This window comes from Onychostruthus taczanowskii, unplaced genomic scaffold (assembly GCF_017590055.1).
Source record: "Onychostruthus taczanowskii isolate IOZ18803 unplaced genomic scaffold, ASM1759005v1 scaffold258, whole genome shotgun sequence".
Lineage (NCBI taxonomy): Eukaryota > Metazoa > Chordata > Aves > Passeriformes > Passeridae > Onychostruthus > Onychostruthus taczanowskii.
The window spans coordinates 33,861-52,001 of NW_024499884.1; the positions used below are offsets into that span (position 1 = coordinate 33,861).

The 18,141-nt window shown below is 44.6% G+C and overlaps 1 protein-coding gene across 4 annotated transcripts; it reads left to right on the top strand.

Annotated features, from left to right (window-relative positions):
- Positions 1–199: 199 nt before the first annotated feature.
- PDP2 (pyruvate dehyrogenase phosphatase catalytic subunit 2) lies at positions 200–5,082 on the top strand. Of its 4 annotated transcripts, none has more exons than XM_041407186.1 (2): positions 200–338; positions 2,989–5,082. In XM_041407186.1, the coding sequence occupies exon 2, from the start codon at positions 3,044–3,046 to the stop codon at positions 4,646–4,648; it is 1,605 nt and encodes a 534-aa protein (XP_041263120.1). In that variant the 5' UTR covers positions 200–338; positions 2,989–3,043; the 3' UTR covers positions 4,649–5,082. The 4 variants fall into 4 exon arrangements, with proteins under 4 accessions (XP_041263120.1, XP_041263121.1, XP_041263123.1 ...); XM_041407187.1 differs by having other exon boundaries at positions 256–466; XM_041407189.1 differs by lacking the exon at positions 200–338 and adding an exon at positions 488–513.
- The last annotated feature ends 13,059 nt before the right edge of the window (positions 5,083–18,141 follow it).

Genomic DNA, 18,141 nt, shown 5'->3' on the forward strand with positions numbered 1-18,141 from the left:
TTAATGAGGAAGAAACCCCTGCTGGTGCTTCTTCTTCCTAACACGTGTCACTCGCTTCCTTTTTGCTCTCGTTATTGGGCCGCGCCCGGCGCTCCCTCAGCGCCTCAGGGGCGGCGGGCGCGGGGCGGTGCCGGCAGCGAGGGGAGCCGGGGCCCCTCAGCCCGGGCCGGCCCCCGCGGCCGCGTCCGCCGCGCACAACATGGCGGAGGGGCGGGGCCGCGCCCGCCCCGCCGTGTCCTGACGGGAACCCACGGCAGGGAGGGTTGGGCGGCGGGGCTGTCGGTCAGCGCCGTGCCTCAGCCCCGCCGGGGACAGCGCGGGGCTGGCGGGCTCGGCCGGTGGGTGCGCCGGGGGCGGGGGACGGGACGGGACGGGGCGGGCAGAGAGCGGCCGCCGCCGGGGCAGCCGTGCCGGGGCACAGGGAGTGGGGCCGGGCCTGGCGCGAGGACTGTGCGGAAGCGGGGAGGTGGGAGTTGTGCGGGGCACGGGCTGTGGCGGCGGCGGCGTTGTGGGGTGGGTGTGTGCGGGGCGAGGGGTGTCTGTGCCGGGCACGGGGCGTGCCGTGTGCGGGGCAGGGTGGGTGTGTGTGCGCGGACGGGCTGTGTGCAGGGTGCGGTGCGGATGTGTGGGAGCACAGGGGTGGTGCGGGGCACGGCCGGTGTGTGCCGGACAGGCGTGTGGGGGTGCTGTGTGTCGGTGTGTGGGGCTGGGGCAGTGGAGGTGGCGCGGCAGGGGTCGGTGTGTGCCGGATACGTGTGGGATGAAGGGTGGGTGTGGGCAGTGTCAGGAGGGTGCGGGAGGGGAATGTGGGGATCTCAGAGAGGCTGTAAATCCAAATGTGACGGGTATCTGTTATCGGGCGCTGCTGCGCTGTGCGGTCCGGCGGCTGCGGGCCGTGCCGGGGCCGTGCCCGGGCCCCGCTGGGACATCGCGTCCCCGGGAGGCAGTGCCGCGCTGGAGGGGGAGCGAGTTTATGTAATAATTGTCTCTTACATAATGATCTTTAGCACACCGCTTTAATTAGCACGCTTCTGGAGGCGTCCTGGGCAGCAGTGTCTGCTCACTGCGGCTGGGGAGGACCCCGAGGATGGGAACGCGGTGGGCAGGGCTGGCACACAGGAGCTCCAGGGCTCGGCAGCGCTGCCTGACCTTAGGCAGGAGCAGGGCTAAGCGGTGTTAGTGACTGCTGCTGGGCGGAAAACCGCACTGCCTCGCCCTGTCAGCCAGCTTTAAACAGTTTCTTTAAACACTGTTTCAATCCGGTTTTTGATCAAGTATGTGAAAGTCACCCTTCTTTCAATCTCATGTGGCTGAGAGGGGCAGGAAGAGAATGAAGGAAAATCAGAACGGTGAATGGATTGAAAAAGGTTGGCAAACCTTGTCTTGTGCTGTAGGTGCTTTTGGGGTTTAGCTGTTGCTGGTAGTGTCAGCTGTCTTCCTGTTATTTTGCTTACGTTCTTCTGGTAGGACAACAAAAGACATTCTGTGTGTTGGGAGATGCAGTGTCCCAGGGGACTGCAGGCGAGCTTCGGACAGGGAACTGGCACTGCCTTTTCCAGCTCCTCTCCTGACATCAGCAGTGAAATTATGCTGTGTCTTTGCCTGTTCTCACCAGGTTGCCGGAATCATGGTGGTGGGGTCTGTTGGAATGCTTGTCTTCTCTTTTCTGCGTTAAATATGGGTAGCACACTTCAGAAATGTTTTGTGACACGTTGCTTTGGGTTCCAAGCAGGATTTCAGCATTTCTTGGGTTGTATCAGTAGGCCTTCTGTTTAGAATAGCTCAAGGTGACTTTTACTTCCTGCTGATTTCTTGGAAACATTTCCACTCATCTGCTCTGGCTGGTTTCTTGCTATTTCTTGTGAAGCGTGCTGCTAAAAAACTGCTGTTGTGGCAGCATGTAGTGTCTTCAGCCTGAGCAAGTGGTTTCACAGGTCACCTCAAAGTGTTTGAAAGCTCATGAAGAACGCTCTTGTTCTCAGTGGCTGCTAGTGGGATCTTTTGGGAGTAATTGTACCTGCGGTGCTGCCATACAATGAGTTTTTTAAATCCACGGGGCAAAACTCTGTTGTGAGTGAACATCTGGTTGTATTTAGCACTATCCCACAGCTGGATATTATTGAAAGCAGGAGACAATGCGGAGGACCTCCCCCATGGCAACTGAAGAGCTTCAGCTGCTGAAGTGCCCGAGGTTTCAGTGCTGTTGGCAGCAGAGATCTTGTTCTAATTGCCCTCCAAATGAACAAGCCAAATTGTTAACCTGTAAAAGTTGTCAATGTCTTACACCTTTCACTGTACCAGAGTGCACAATGCTGTAAAAAAAGCATTAATGAACCAGCAGTAAAAATTGCCTTCAGCTGTGTAAAAGATCCTGCCTGCCTGAGGGTTGGTTAAGACCTTGAAGGAAAAAAAAGAACAGCTGAGCTTATAAGCTGTAACAGAATTGGAAAGGTAGACTGGCTTGTTCTAGCTGTGAGGATCATGGTAATTCACATAAATCATTAACTGGCCACATCTCTCAGTCTTCCCACAGGGTTTAAGTACTTATCTTCTCTTGGGTTTGGAGTTTTGAGTCTATTAATAGAGTTGTACTCTAGCAAGCTTTTTTGAGAGTTGTGCAATAATTGTCACTTTAAGTCCCAATTTTCGAGCTGGTTGGATCTGTTTGTTCTGCGTCATGTTAGAGGAGGCTTTTTGTTGTGCAGTTTGCAATAATGTTTCTTGTAATGTTGCCACAATGAGGAAAAAAAAACATGTCTGGAAAGTAAAAATTATCTTTTCTGATGAGTTAAAAGGAGCAGTCATATCCTTGGTTATAATTAAGTGATGGAAATTGTGTCACTTTTAAGATGCCTTTATCCATAGCAGTCTCTTTTGGAAAGAAGTTCTGAATGTTTCTGAGAACTCTAGATATGCTTTTGAACTTCTATATGGAAAGCTTCTTATGAACTTTCTAATTATTTTCCCTTTCCTCCACTTATATTCCAGGCTGCAAGAACATTCCGTGTTACTGAAGGAAAGGGCTCCATTTTTGGAGTGACTTATGATGTCAAGAACTGTATCATCCTGGATTTTAAGCTCAGCCAGAAGCAGCATTATTTTACAAGGGAAAGGACGTTGGTACTCCATCTGTATCCCAAACAGAAGCAAGGTCAAATGGAAGCTCATTTTCTCCAAAACATGTCCCCACCCTGCTGGGAGCTGCAGCTTAGACAGAACTTTCTCCTTTCCCAAAGCATTCCGGCACACTTCCACCGAAGAAGAACATTTTTCTTTCCAGTTATCTCCGGCACAAATCAACGACATACTCCGAGCAGGTGAACTATCCCACAGAACGCTGGATTTGAATGGCAAGAATGCAAATTCCGTGCTGAGGTTTGAAAGCAACCAGCTGGCCTCCAACAGCCCCATAGAGGACCGGCGGAGCGCGGCCACGTGCCTGCAGACGGCAGGGATGATGTTCGGGGTGTTCGACGGCCACGCGGGCGCCGCCTGCGCCCAGGCCGTGAGCGAGAGGCTGCTGCACTACATCGCTGTGTCCCTCATGCCCCGCCAGAGCCTGGAGGAGATCGAGCTGGCCGTGGAGGCCATGAAACCAGTGCGGCCCATCCTGCAGTGGCACAGGCATCCCAACGATGTGGAGTACCAGGAAATCGCCTCGCAGTACTTTGAGAACCTCCGGGTTTACTGGCAGCACTTGCTGGACCTGGACACTGAGCTGGGGTTTAGTTTGGAGGAAGCCATGATTTGTGCATTCAAAAGGTTAGACTCAGACATATCACTGGAAGTTCAGGCTCCTCAGGAGAATGAGTTGATGAGAAATATTGCCCTGCAAGTAGCTTTTTCTGGTGCGACAGCCTGTGTAGCTCACATTGATGGCGTTCACCTACATGTGGCAAACACTGGTGATTGCAGAGCCGTTTTAGGGGTCCGTGAAGAAGATGGAACATGGTCTACTCTCCCTCTAACCCGAGACCACAATGCCTACGATGAATTTGAAATTAGAAGATTGAAGCGAGAACATCCTAGATCTGAGGAGAAAACCCTATTTGTGAATGACAGGTTACTGGGGATTCTCATGCCCTCCAGAGCTTTCGGAGATGTGCAATTAAAATGGAGTAAAGAATTGCAACACAGCATTCTCGAGAACAGCTGTGATGTGGAGGCTCTAAACATTTATCAGTATGTTCCTCCAAACTACCATACCCCCCCTTATTTAACTGCAGAGCCTGAAGTCACATACCACAAGTTAAGAAGCAAGGATAAGTTTCTCGTTATTGCTTCAGATGGGCTATGGGAGATGCTGAGTAATGAGAAGGTTGTAAAACTTGTTGCTGGACACCTTACAGAGCTCAACATGCAGAAACCACCACTGACTTTTAAGAAACCAGTTAATTTGGGTTACATGCACAACTTGTTGCTGCAGAGGAAGAGCAAAGGCTTGGCCTCCCTGGACCAGAACACCGCCACCCATCTGATCCGCCACGCGATCGGCAGCAACGAGTATGGCGAGGTGGACCCAGAGAAGCTGGCTGCCATGCTGGCCCTGCCCGAGGACCTGGCCAGGATGTACAGGGACGACATCACCGTCACTGTGGTGCACTTCAACTCAGAAACTATTGAAGATTACTACAGGAGCCACGAGTAGAGCCTTGCACTGCTGCAGTTCAGCACCACTAGGGACCTTCCGTCCTGAACCATTCCTCTCGCTTTCTGGGAGTCCCGCTGCTACCAGTGCCTGCAAGTTCCTAAATCTTTTTGTTACTTACTGGCTTTGAAAATAACTTTCTAAAAGGTGGCATTTCCCTGGGTTTCCAGGTTTGTATACACTGAAGAAAAATGTTTTCATAAAACCTCACTGAAATGTGATTGAACTAAAGATTGTGGACCAGTTCTGATTCCATGAGAATCTCTGGTAAAACTTTCCAATGAACAAACAAGGCAAATTTCACTGAGACTGGTACAGTTTAATAGAGATGGATAATAGGTGTAGCTGCATGGAGTGTCAGGCTCTGCTCTTGTGGAGAGTGAATAGCGTCCTGTTGAAGCACTGTAACTGAATTAAATAAATTAACTACCAAACCTTTTTTGGATGTGTCAGATATTTTAACAAATTGGCCTATATTTATAAAATAACATGAAAGAAGGCTGTTCAAAGAGCCCTGGGATTGTCAAATGTCTTTCCTGATTCTCTTCCTTAAGCGAGGGAAAAATTGTATCTTCTTGTGCAATTCTTTTCAAGTGGGAATTCATATTCTCTTAACTCTGTGTGGACTTGTGTGACAGCTTAGAGTTCAAACACATGAGGGCCTTGACAGTTCCCTGTTCAGGATTTTAACAGTACTAGACTTAAGCATTTAAGTCTTTTGCTTAAACAATGTACTCTTTATTAAAGTATCGATAAGTTAAATTGTTAGATCCAGAAGTTCAAAAATTCACCTAAAAGTAAATACAGCAAAAGAGAGCACCTTTCTTTCCAGATTTAACTTAGAAGAGACAACAGTGCTGATACTTCTCCAATGTAGGTTTAATCTTTCATTCTTGCTTCTCCTTATAGGTGCAGAGTTATTTTCCCTAATGAATGTATGTTTTAGTCTCTGAACATATACAAAAGTGTATTTTACAGTGGTTTTCCTTTATACTGAGCTTTCCAGAGTGCTGTCCAAGCTTGCAAATAAGCTTTTACATAAGGTGTTGTCTGGTGCCTCTTCCTTGTTTACACTCAACAGGAACTGTTTCCCACAAGGCTGTACACACTGGGAATATAGACCTGTTTACTGTTCTTGCTGCTGAGTTAGAACTCGTGAGGGTGCAGAAGAGCAAATAAAAATATTACTTTTTTTCTTAAATCACTTTAAAAACATTATCCTCCTACAGTTTAGCAGATTAAAAAGTTAGTTATTTTTTTCTCAAGATCTTAAGTAGACAAGGTCTTGGGGCTTAAATTGGTAGCATTTTTGGATTTGGGGCTCTTTGTGTTCTTTTCCTTAAACATAAAATTAGAAAATATTCATGGTTTTGACTATTCAAGATTGACTATAATTGAGTACTACAATTGCAATCACTAAATGCATCCCTAAAAAAAAAAAAAAAAACCTTCTGAATTTGCTGTTAGTTTTTTTTTTGTCTAGTACATTTTGGTGTACATCCAGCCATTCAACCTGAAGGCAGATTCAGTGAGTAGGTCTGTTGCCCCTGATACCAGCAAACCAGGATTTACCTCAGGAAATCTTCCCCTGAGCTCGGGTGATAAGAGCTGCAGGCAGACTTTGGCTCTGTGCCAGATGCTGCAGAGGTTGCTGAAGTTCTTGGTGCTGGGGTCCAGCTTGCTTTAAAGGGTGCCGTGCTCCCATCACCTGGGCTGGGGCTGTGGGGACCGAGATTCCTCTGCCAGGAAAGGCAGGCAGGGATGGTCAGGCTGTGCTAACCTCAGGAGGGGGCTGCTCTGCCTGCAGGGCAGGGGGTGAGGAGGGGAGAGCTCCTCAGCAGCGTCCCTGCACCCTTCTGGCTTCACTGGGCTCTGTTTGCTCCTACAAATCCTGTCGTGGGATCAGTTACAGGCTTCACTGCCTGAGATTTAGCTATACATTTCTCAGCTACCTCTTAACTGAGAAATTACTTAGCAGTGCAGCCAGAGGCAGAAAGGTGCTAAACCATTGTCAAAGGGATGGGAACTGAGACTTGTCTTATGAAGGTAGGCTAGAAAACATTTAATGTAGAGTCAAACTGCTGCAGCAAGAGTAGTGTAGCAAAGCAGCAAGTGTCTAGTGATAAAAGTAAAACAAGGTTCTGTTCCTTCACCATCCAGTGGTGAAATCCAGGTCATTTCTTGAAAGAGTCACTGTGGCACTTTCTCAAGTGTAAGTCCTGGAGACGTGTGTGGGCTGTAACTGCACCTGCAAATTGGTGGTGATTGTTTTGGGGAACGTGACTAAAAATCAGAATGTTATTTCCTATTTCACAGTAGGTTTGCTCAGTTTTGACATGCAGCACTATAATCATCTGTGGTGAAAAAGGATGATGTTAAACTAGTTCAGTTTTTGTTTGGTTTGGTTGGTTGGTTTTTTAAATACAAATAATGGATTCAGCTGCATATTCCCTGGAATTTGTTGCTGTCAGGGAAGACAATCCATCCATACTTAGAATCATTTACGGTGAAAAAGATCTCTGAGATAGAATTGAGCTGTTAACCCATCACTGCCAAGGCCACCATAAACGGTGTCCCTAAGCACCACATGGCTTTAAATGTCTCCAGGGGTGGTGGCTCCACCACTGCCCTGGGCCAGCACTCAGGGAAAGACAGGAATTTGCCAGAAACTCCTCCCCCTCCACAAAATGAGTGTGAACTAGGACTAAGCAGGATGAGAAAACCCCAGGGTGAAAAGTCCACCCATGCAGAAGTGTGTGAGAACTCTGGAAACCCAAAGCTGATTCTCTGAGATGCCAAGCACGTGGTAAAGACAACCTTCAGGTAAGCAAGGTGTTATTCTGCATTCTTATCAGAGCACTGAGTTTTGTATTCTCAGCTGATACCCTGGGGCTGTGAGATGACAGAGCCCCTGCACATCCACTCTGCCACCGTAGCTGTCACACCGGTGACAGGAGCAGCCAGCTGCTGTGGCACCCGGGCTGTGTCATTCATCCCATCAAACAGCTGAGCAGCTGGAGCCACGTAAACACTGAGATTCATTTCTACTTCCATGCTCACACAAGAACAAGGTGACAGTACTGTCACTCCTCCTTTCGTGGTCTTGGACAGCTGGTACCAGGTGATCCAAAAGAACTGTACTGATCAGAATGAGGGGGGTTCTCTCAACAGCCTGAGGGATCTTCAGCTCTGAAGAGCTGCTCAAACAGAATAAAGTATACACTGTGCTGAAATATTGCATTTTCTTGCAATTCCTTTCAGTCTCAATTCTCTGCAGTATTAGGTGTGCATATTTACTCAGGAAATAATCCCGTTTCAAAGTCACTGCAGAAATTAAAGGTTGTGCTGAGCTGTGACAGTGTACACACAGCAAAATGTTTCATGTGAATTGACCCACTACAACCCTGCTAAGTTGCACGAGTTCAACAACTTACTGCACCCTGAAATTGCTTGAATTGGCAGCAATTCAATTGTGACTTCTATCCAATGAATTTTAACAAAGTTCCAGATTCAGTCACTGAATTGTCAGTAATGTGTACACCATACACTTGTGAGGAAAATTGTACCCATTTGAACTGGATCATAGATATTTTCATCTCTTAATTGCTTCATTAATTAGTGCAATCAGGCTAACTGACACCAATAAAAATAGTATTTTGTGACTTGGAGAGTCAAAAAATTTTATGTAAGCAAACTAACTGCCTTAACCTGCTCCTGCAAGCTCAATGATGTAAAGATTTATGAGAACATTTAGATGCAACTCCTGCAAAATTGAAAATCTGTTGGAATGAACATCATTGCAGGCAGTCTGGTTTAGGTTAGATAGTTCTGCTTGCCTTTTGTGTTCTTCATTTCTGCAGCAGCAAGAGATGTAATAGCAGTCACACAAAATCTGTGTCTTAAAATTATGGGCATTATGACTTTTAAATAAAACATCTGAGGTTAAGCATGGATGTAAATACTAGGAAAAATATTATTTTCTTCCCTAAAACTTACACCTTGTGCTCAAATACACCTTTGTCACACTTTTTCTTCAGAACTCCTAAATTATTATGCTTATTTCTATTTAAGTATTCAGACCTCCATAATATATTTGGAGTTGGGAGAGGGTCTTTTTTACTTTTTTTTTGTTTGTAAATTTTTTTGTAGTTGGTGAAGGGGAATCACTGTTTTTGTAAGTAAAAATACTCCTTTCACACTTAAAACCAGTCTTTATGAAAGGCAATGTTTTGGTTGCTGCACTGGAATGCAGCTCCTAGGGAAATATGCCAGGTTCCAGGTCAGAAAGCACAAATGTTCAACCTGGGGTAGAAGTAAACAGCTTGAGTTTCCTGAAGTGTTTGTAGCTCTGGGGATTTTCCATACCAAAAACAACCCCTAATAAATGAAAGTAAAGACATCTTGACACTATTGAGGTTCCATTATATAAACCAGGTAGCACAGGGGACATGAATTCACCGGCCAAAATATCCAAACTGGGCTTTACTTAATTTGACACTTACAGAAAGTTATTTTAACTTTGATATGTATGTGTTCATCAGCAGTTAAAGCATCACTGCAGCATTCAAAATGTTGTAATTGTCTTAAAATAATACAAACTTCCCCTACAACACCTACAAAAACAATAAATCCTTGAATTGCAGTAACCAGTAGCAAGGCTACAGTAATAAAGTTCATGTACTTAGTCTTTGAGGCTTAACTTTATTCCCATTAATTCCAAGTATTTATCTGTTCTTGGAGAGGTAAAAAGGAAAGCAAATTGTTTGGGACTGATTTCTTCAAGAAGAAGTTACTTGTCTAAAATTGAGGGAGAGTTTTTTGGTACTAAGTTGAGCAGAGGTTCTCTGTTCTGAGCTGTAGTTGTAATGAGAACCAGAGGCAGAGCTCTGCACACCTGGGGGTTTTGTCAGCTGTCACTTTGTCACCATGCTGGAGTGTGCTCTGGACTGCCACAGGCTGAGGACTTCCATAGAAAGCAGAAAGGGAAAAATCCCAGGTGTGAGTTTCTCTTGGGGTTACCAAGTGTGGTGGGACATGAAAAAATGTTTTCCCTTCTTGTATCTGTGGTGGGGACATTGACCTTCAAATTGTCACTGTCCAGTAGAGCACTTGCCATTTTAGCAGATCCTTGTGTTTATCCTGAAGGACTGGCTCACACTGCTCCTGTTGGATCTCTGCTCTTGTCAGCTGGGTGAGATCATTCCTGCACTGGTGGCTCAGGGACATCACAGCCTGGCCTGTGTCAGCAGCACAGGGCACACAGGGCATCTCTGCTGGAGCTGGGCTCAGCACTGGGGGGGCTCTGACTGAAGCTCTCTAGCATCCTCAAGGAAAAAAGTGACTGGGAGCCAGCAGCTGGGGCAGAGAAGAATAATTATGGGTTTTTTTGGAGGGAACTTATCTGGTACTTTTCTTAAAAAGGAAAAAACCTGCATGGCTTGATGAGGTTTTTTTTTTTTTTTTGAATTAAGCAGTGCAGAAGGGGAAACTGTGGTCAGCAGGCAATATTTAAAATTATATGGGCAGCAGATGAGTGGGTCACGGGCACTTCCCATGCCTCCCTGCTGAAATTTTGGAGCCAATCCTGTAGAGACTTGTTCTGGGGTGGGTAGGTGAGTTCAGACTCTGGCTTTGTACTTCTCCCAAACCAGCCCAGAGGTTCTCCCTGTGGATGTTCTTCCCAGCTGTAGGTGACTGCAGCACTTTAGGAGCCAGCATCCTGCTGCCAGTGCAGGGGGCTCTGAGGTCCCAGGCTGGAGCCTTGGCCATGGCCCTTTTTATTTGTGTTCACTTGCTTTGGTTTGTCCCTCTGAAAGGGACTTGGTCGCTTTGAGGTGGGTCTCACAGCACAACCTCACACTCCACAGTTCTGTGTTGATTTACTTGACAAGCAGAATTCCCGTTTCAGCGATAATCCTTTGGTACCTGCAGAGCCGAGCTTGGCCAGACGATGTCACCTGAGTTTTGCAAAAGGATTGCTGTGCTGTGACCACTCTCTCCTCGCTCTTACTTTTCATAACCTAAATTTCAGACGTTCTTGAAAATAGAGAAAAAAACCAACAACCACCTACACGCATCTTAAAAATTCTGTGTGATTTATTAGTACTTCAAACTTATGAATGGGGTAATCTTAGCAAGAGTTTGGTTAATTTTAATTCTTTTTAAAGACCAAATGTGCGTGGCCCAAGTACCCTCGGGGATTAAGCTTTGTGGAAGAGTCTCCTTGTCCTGGCACTGTAAGGTACAAGAACATGCAAGTGAAGCCAGGACACAGCTGCCTGAGCTTCCTGGAGAGGCTGCAGTTGCACAAGAGGAAAAGATGCTTCCAGAGCTGGGGAAATGTTTGCTCAGCCACAACCCCGGTGTCTCCTCCAACTGCAGTGCCACGGCTGCCCCAGGGCCACGCTGTGGCTTAGGTTAAAACTTTTTCATTTGGACAAATTTCTAGTCTGGGAATTGCATTGGGATGCTCCTGGAGGAATGGGGATGCGCTGTTAGTCTGGGTGTTCACAGAGATGTCTTGCTCCAGCCTCTAGGTCAGCTGGCATTCTTGAGTAAAATGAGTTTCCCCACCCTTTAACCTTTCCTCTTATCTCCAGGTTTTTGGTTTTTTTCTGGACATAGCTGCCTGTACTGTGTGCAACTCACCAAAACTTGCATTTTCTGTCTATTCTTGCTGTCACATTTCCCACATGCCTCTCCCCCTCCTATTACATTTTCTGATTATTGTTCCTAGTATTACATTTTTATTATTACAAATAATTTTCTGATTATCGTTCCTAGTAACTACATCAAGAAAAAGGAACAACATTGTAATTTTAGAGCAATATGAAAAGGGAGACATGACTTTCTGCCACAGAGCAGGGTGAGGAAATTCCAGAGTGCGACCAGATGTGGTTTCAGCCAGGTGCACATGTGAAAAATCCACAGTTCCCTAGAAAAGCTTCTCCCATTTGCTGCTGTCACAGCCATGCAGAATGAACACAGCAAATAACCCCCATCTGAAGTGCTGGGGGACAGAAGAATAACTTTATCCTCATTGTTATTTGATAAAAGTAATGCATCATCCTCTTAGACCAACTTAACCTTTCGTGTAATCCCAAACTTCAGCCTGGGGTTTGTTTGAGTCTGTTTCTAACCACTTGCCATGAAAATAAAATAACCAGACAATAAGTGGAACTCAGCTGAAGGATTAAGATGCTGGGCAGTGGTGGAGCAGGGCAAAGTTGTGGGTTCTGATCTCAAACCCATTTGGAGTCTTTGCTAACCATATCTTTTCTGTGCTCTCCCTCTATTAGAAGTGAAATCCAGTCATTTGGCCGGATTTCAGAGGAAATAATAGGTCATGATTAAAATTTTCCAGGGTTGGGGCTCATGATGCTTCATCTTATTTTAAAAGAAAAATTGGAATAGTTATTTCTGACTGTTTGGAAGCATATGTAAAACAAAATCAGTGCACCCTGTGCTAATTCTGATGCCATGTATGCAGGAACCTGCTCTTTGCCAGGAGTTTTCTCTGCTGAGAAATTCCCTGTGAATTCCCAAAGCAGGCACACTTGCAGAGTTCAGTTTAGGAATAAGAGACAATTGCTGTATTATTGAAACTATGGCAATAGTAGTAAAACCTGCTGAAAAAGGGATGTATTTATTTTTATTATGACTTTGTGGTGAACCCTGTGTCTCTGAAATCTTTGGCTGCAGTAGAGCAGATGGCACTGGCCAATAGTCTGAGTTTCTGTGGTGAAAACCCCAAAACCTGTGAATCCCACAGAAACAATGGGACATTGTTGTCCTTCTATGACCACGTGAAACAAAGGAAAAGGGGCTTCAATTTTGTTTTGACTCCAATTTTTGTGTGGTTTTTTAATCACATGGTGTGCTTGCTTATCTGGTTATCTTCATTTCCTTTTCTGGAGTCAGAGTTAATTTTTAAATGGCTTTTTCATTTATTTTTTTTTTCCCAGTCAGGCTTTTAGAGGCATTCTAGTGCCATTCTCAGTGCATGCTAGTAATAAATATTTCTACTTGATTCACCTGCCAACTCATTTTTTATTCATCCTGCTGATGAAAACAATCTCCCACGAAACTTCTGTTGCTGAGGGAGTTCAAAAACTTTGCAGTTATGCATGTAATTGATCGCCTTTCCAGCGTAGTGTAAGAACCTCCTATTGCTTTTTTACACATTTTTGAAGAGGTCAGGAATTGTAAAGTTCTGATGTTAATTAGAGCAAGAGAAAGAATATAACCCAGGAAATGTAGCAAGAGGTCTACCTGTTCTTTATTTTATGTCCTTATTGCAAAATACCCACGTGGTAGCCAGCAAATAGCAGCTGTAATCAAACAGCTCTCCTCCACTTGTGTTTTGCAATTGTGTTTTGTGAAAACTGCAAATTGTGGCAGGAGCCTCCATATTTAGTTAAAATATAACAAAAGTACTAAATAAATTTGAACAGGTTGTACTTTTTACCAGACCACCTGATTGCTGCAGCTGTCTATATATTATTTTTGTGTAAGTGTGGCTAAACACATCACTTGATGAAGAACAAGACCTGGAGGCAAGCTGGGATCCTGGGCAGCCATGAGCACCAGAATCTTCCTGCTATAAATACATTTTTGTGAAGAAAATATGATTTTTATGCTCTGTGGAGAAAAAGGAGAAGTATAAATATGCATCCATTTAAACTTTTATTTTTGCCAGAGGAGGTTTTCTTGACTTGATGACATTTTAGCTGCTCTAAGGACTTTGCCATGAGCTGAGAGGCATGACTATATTTCTGATGTGTTCCTTAGGAGCACAGCAAAGGCTGGCTCTGGTTCCCAGGGTGGTTTCAAATTAAAACCAAACATGCCAGAGATGTAGGCATTGCACAGAAGTCAGAGCTCGTGGTCAATAGGGCAGTTCTACTGGGAAAGTAGAAGGAAAGCAAATGTCCACCTCCAAAAAATCACCGAATTTTTGATTCCTTAGCCTGGAGTAGGAAATGCAGTGTTGTGCTCTCCCTTGAGGTCACATAAATTTTCACTACCATGACACCCTGGGACTCTGTCCAGAGTCAATTGGCCTCTCCTTGGAAAACCTGGGAGGAGGAAGAGTGGGATCCCCTGGATGTGCACGGGCAGTGTGGTGCACTTTAGGTGTGAGGTACCCATGACTGATGCTCAAGGGTCTCTGGTTTTATGGCTGTGCACGTGGCTGATCTCTATTTTGGCTATTGGCTGATGGAGTATATTTTTCTTTATTGCTGACCACTTTTCGAACTTTGGTCTTCTTTTTTTTTTTTTTTTTTTTTTTTTTTTTTTTTTTTTTTTCATTTTTCTTTATTGCTGACCACTTTTTGAACTTTGGTCTCTTTTTTTTTTTTTTTTTTTTTTTTTTTGGTAGTAGAAATAGATTGGATCAATAGGCTATTAATAACCTATTCAAGCCCGAAGTTCTATTCATCTGCACTTTCCAAACAAGAGACATTTCCATTGTTCATTATTATGTGCCACTTTCATTTCAACCCTGAACTCATAAATCATAAATGAGCTTGAAGTATTAATTTCCCCCTTTCAGCACTACCTTTATCTGGTATTTGCTGACATGGCTCATTATAAGTTATTTTTGAGCACAGTTCGACCTTGTTTTCTGAACAGATGAATTCATTGTTGGAAAAGACTCTATTAATAGAATTTAGGGGCTCCCAAAATGAGAAATTCTAGCTCATCAGGATCACAGCTGGAACAATGTGACCAGATATACAGAAATTTTGAACTGGTGAAATGAAAGCAAAGTCTTAGCTAATTGGTTCTGAACCTTTAAACAACATAAGGGTGATAGAAACCATCTGGAAAAAGAGATTCAAGGCAGCATATTCTGGAAGGAGAGAAGGAAGGAAAAATGAGGGCAGTTAATGCTAAGGAAAATAAATGAAGTGTATACAGTGGGTTAAACAAATTATTTCTGATATCTTCTGCTAGTCTGAGCTATCTCCACATAAGGCTTGCATGAAATTAAAGTCTTATTAACCACTGCCAGTCTTCCTCATATGTAAGAGGCAGATATGTCTCCTGTACCAACACCTAGTGCTGAAGTGGTGAGATAAATTTATGGATGAGTGACTCTACTTCACTGTCCCAAGCAGGATTGCTATTGGAAAATGCATATATCCTCTAAAATATCTACCCTCAAGGAAGAGTAAAGACTCCCTGCAGCAGGCCACAACTGATTCCTGTGGGAGCTGTGCCTCCCAGGACTGGAGCTCTGGAGCTGGGCATGCATGGAGACTTTGCTCTAATTCCTCCCTTACTGGCATGTTTCAAACATGGCTGGATGCCAAACCAGTCAGTTTTATTATCATGAAATAATACCCTAAGTAATGTCTTGATTTCTTCTTTCCTCACGGAGGAACAAAGCTCATTGTGCCGGGCGAACACCCTGAGACCCATCTGGCAATGAGGGGGAGCTGGAGGACATTTTTCTAGGATATGACATTTGATATTTAAGATTTACATTATCATAAAATCACAGAATGGTTTGGGCTGAAAAGGATCTTAAATCCCACCCAGTGCCCCCCCTGCCATGGCAGGGACACCTTGCACTGTCCCAGGCTGCTCCCAGCCCCAGTGTCCAACCTGGCCTTGGGCACTGCCAGGGATCCAGGGGCAGCCACAGCTGCTCTGGGCACCCTGTGCCAGGGCCTGCCCACCCTCACAGGGAATAATTCCTCATTCCCAATCTCCCACTCAGCCCTGCCCTCTGGCACTGGGAGCCATTCCCTGTGTCCTGTCCCTGCAGCCCTTGGCAATTGTCTCTCTCCATCTTTCCTGCAGCTCCTTCAGGCCCTGCAGGGCCACCCTGAGCTCAGCCCAAAGCTTCTCCTGTCCAGATGAACATTCCCAATTCTCTCACCTCTCTTCATGCAAAACATACACGAAAATACATATATTGTAAATGCCTGAGAAAGGAAGAAAGGCAGAAAGGGCAGCCAGTGGAGCGAGGAAGTTTGCTGAGATCAGAGCAAGCTAGAAACAGATAAAACCTGTGAGCCCTGGCAGTGCCCAGCTCTGAGCTCAGCCACAGGCCACGAGCAGCTCTTGGGAAAGTCCTGCTTCCCCCTGCTCGCTGTGGAAGAGTGAAATGTCTTTGACATGAGATGTTTTTCTTGTTCACATCCAGCATTGCAAAATTCATCTAGTTGTGCCAAGAATTCGATCTTTTGAGAGGGCTATTTAAAGAGATACTTTCAACTTTGAGAAATTGTGTTGGCTATAAATCTTTTTTGTTTTAAATAAAACATCTAATATTTGTATCTGAAAGATAAAGGAGACTTTTCTGTGTTCACAGCACTGCATTAAGAAAAGAAGCAGTGATAATGGCAAGACAAGAATGGTTGATTTCCTCAACTGTTTCTCACCTGGCATTTGGGTGATCAGGGTGGCTGCTGGATTTAGACAAAACTGCAAATGCTTTTTTAGATTCACTTATACCACCCTAAAGGGAAGGACACAGGCAGTGCCTAAAATTACTTTTTTTTTGGTGTTTCTTTTGTTTGTCATTTCTACTGTTAATGCACATAACTTGCATAACTTCAAGGTGATGTCTGTCTATCCTCCTGTGTTTTTCGGCACTTATTTCAGAAATCATTCTTTCACTTCCCTAAAACTGGAAATTTCTGATGTACCTATGTAGATGAATTTTGTGTCAAAATTAGACTAAGTAGAGTGTTCTGAAGTCGGAAAAAGGAAACCTGAAGCTCAAAATCACTGTATCATTTGAATTGTGCCTTATTACAATTTTGGTCCCTTCTCCAAAAACTAAAAATATCCCCAAACCCTCAATCTCCATGGAAACAAACACCATTCCCCCAAAACCAAGCAAGTGTGAATGGGCAGTCTGTCCAAACAGATTTTTAGTATTTATGAAGCTCAGAAGACTTGGAGACTGTAGCAAACATCCTGTGCACACAGTTCAAAACCAGCACCTCACATTCAGCTGAATTGCTGCATGTGTAGGATCTGAGCTGAAAGCACAAACTGACTTTTAAAAATCTATTTCAATTTTAGATTAAATTAGCGATCTTAATTACATTATGGGTAGTGTAAGCCAGGACTGATTAAGGAAAAGAAAGTAATAGAAAATCATGCACTGACCTGAAAAAAGAAATTTGTCATGCTGGTTTCAAAATTACTGAAGTACTTGTTGCATGCTGGTCTTTTTCCTTTGGTCTCTGTGGATTTGCAAATTTTTTTCCCTCTGGCAAAGGATGTGTTGATTTACATCATACACAATGCTTATAGAAAAAAGAGGTTAAAAATAAATGCCTAATGATTTAGGCATTTATTAGGCATTTAGCCTAAATGATTTAGGCATACACACACAAAATTGATAAAGACAAGTCTCAGCAAAAGGAGCGAGGAAAGAATGTAAAATACTCAGAAAGTACAAAACATTGGCAAGCAGAAGTAGATTTGGCTTATTCTGTATGAAAGTCTCCATGGTGTATCCTGCCTTCTCGTGTTAGTGGTTTGAATGCAGTAATAGCCATCCATGAAACACAGGTGCTGTGCTTGGAGGAGCTGTCTCTATCAAAGCTGCCCATCACCATCAGCTCTCTGAACTCCCCCAGGAGCTGCTGCTGCCCTCCTCGTCAGTCAGCAGCCGCCGTGGGCTGCTCCCCTCTGAGCACACCGTGTTTACTTGATACTGGCAGCGGAGGGAATTGTCTCACAGGAAGCCAAGAACTGGTTATGAATGCTGTGCTGAAGGAGGCCCTTTTGCTCTGTGGCAGTGTCCCTGGAGGTGTCTAAGGACGCCTGGATGTGGCACTCAGTGCCATGATCTGGTGACAGCGTTGGGACGCAGGCTGGACTTCATGCTCCCAAAGGTCCTTTCCAGCCTGGGTGACTCTGTGCCTCTGAGACTCTGGGGTTCTGTGATTCTGTGATGTTATCCAGCCCAGGTGACAGCAGGGGACATTCCCACACTGAGGGTGTGGCCTTGGCGGGGGCAGTTCCAAGATGCACACCAGGTAAATTTTGGGACACTGGAAAAAACTCCAGTGGCTCTCAGCCACCTCAGCCATGCAGTCACTAGAGCAGACAAGCTCAGGAGCCAATTTTAAGAAGCTGTTACATTTCCCCGTCTTAAATCTTTTAAAGATGATGATTCACACTCTTTATTCATTAATGGACAGCTGATTCATCGCTGGTTATAGGGGAAATAGATTTTTATATTGCAGCATAACTGTTCAGATTGCTTTATAAAGACCGTGCAATCACTTCTGTGATTGATGTCTGTTTGGAAGGTTTACACTTGTCTGTAAAGCCTATAACCTGCCAAGTCACAGCATTAGGGCAATCACTAAAGTGATATAAAGTGGTAAGTTTTAATTTATGAAAAGGTTTGTTTTTTTAAAAAAAAAAAGTTTTAAAACACTCACAGCTTTTTCAATGGCCTATAGAGCTCTAATTTTAATTTAGAAATGAGATATACAATAATTTTCTGTTGGTTT

Excerpts from the sequence above, each read along its gene's own strand:
- PDP2 (XM_041407186.1), top strand. The coding sequence starts at position 3,044 with ATGATGTCAAGAACTGTATCATCCTGGATTTTAAGCTCAGCCAGAAGC.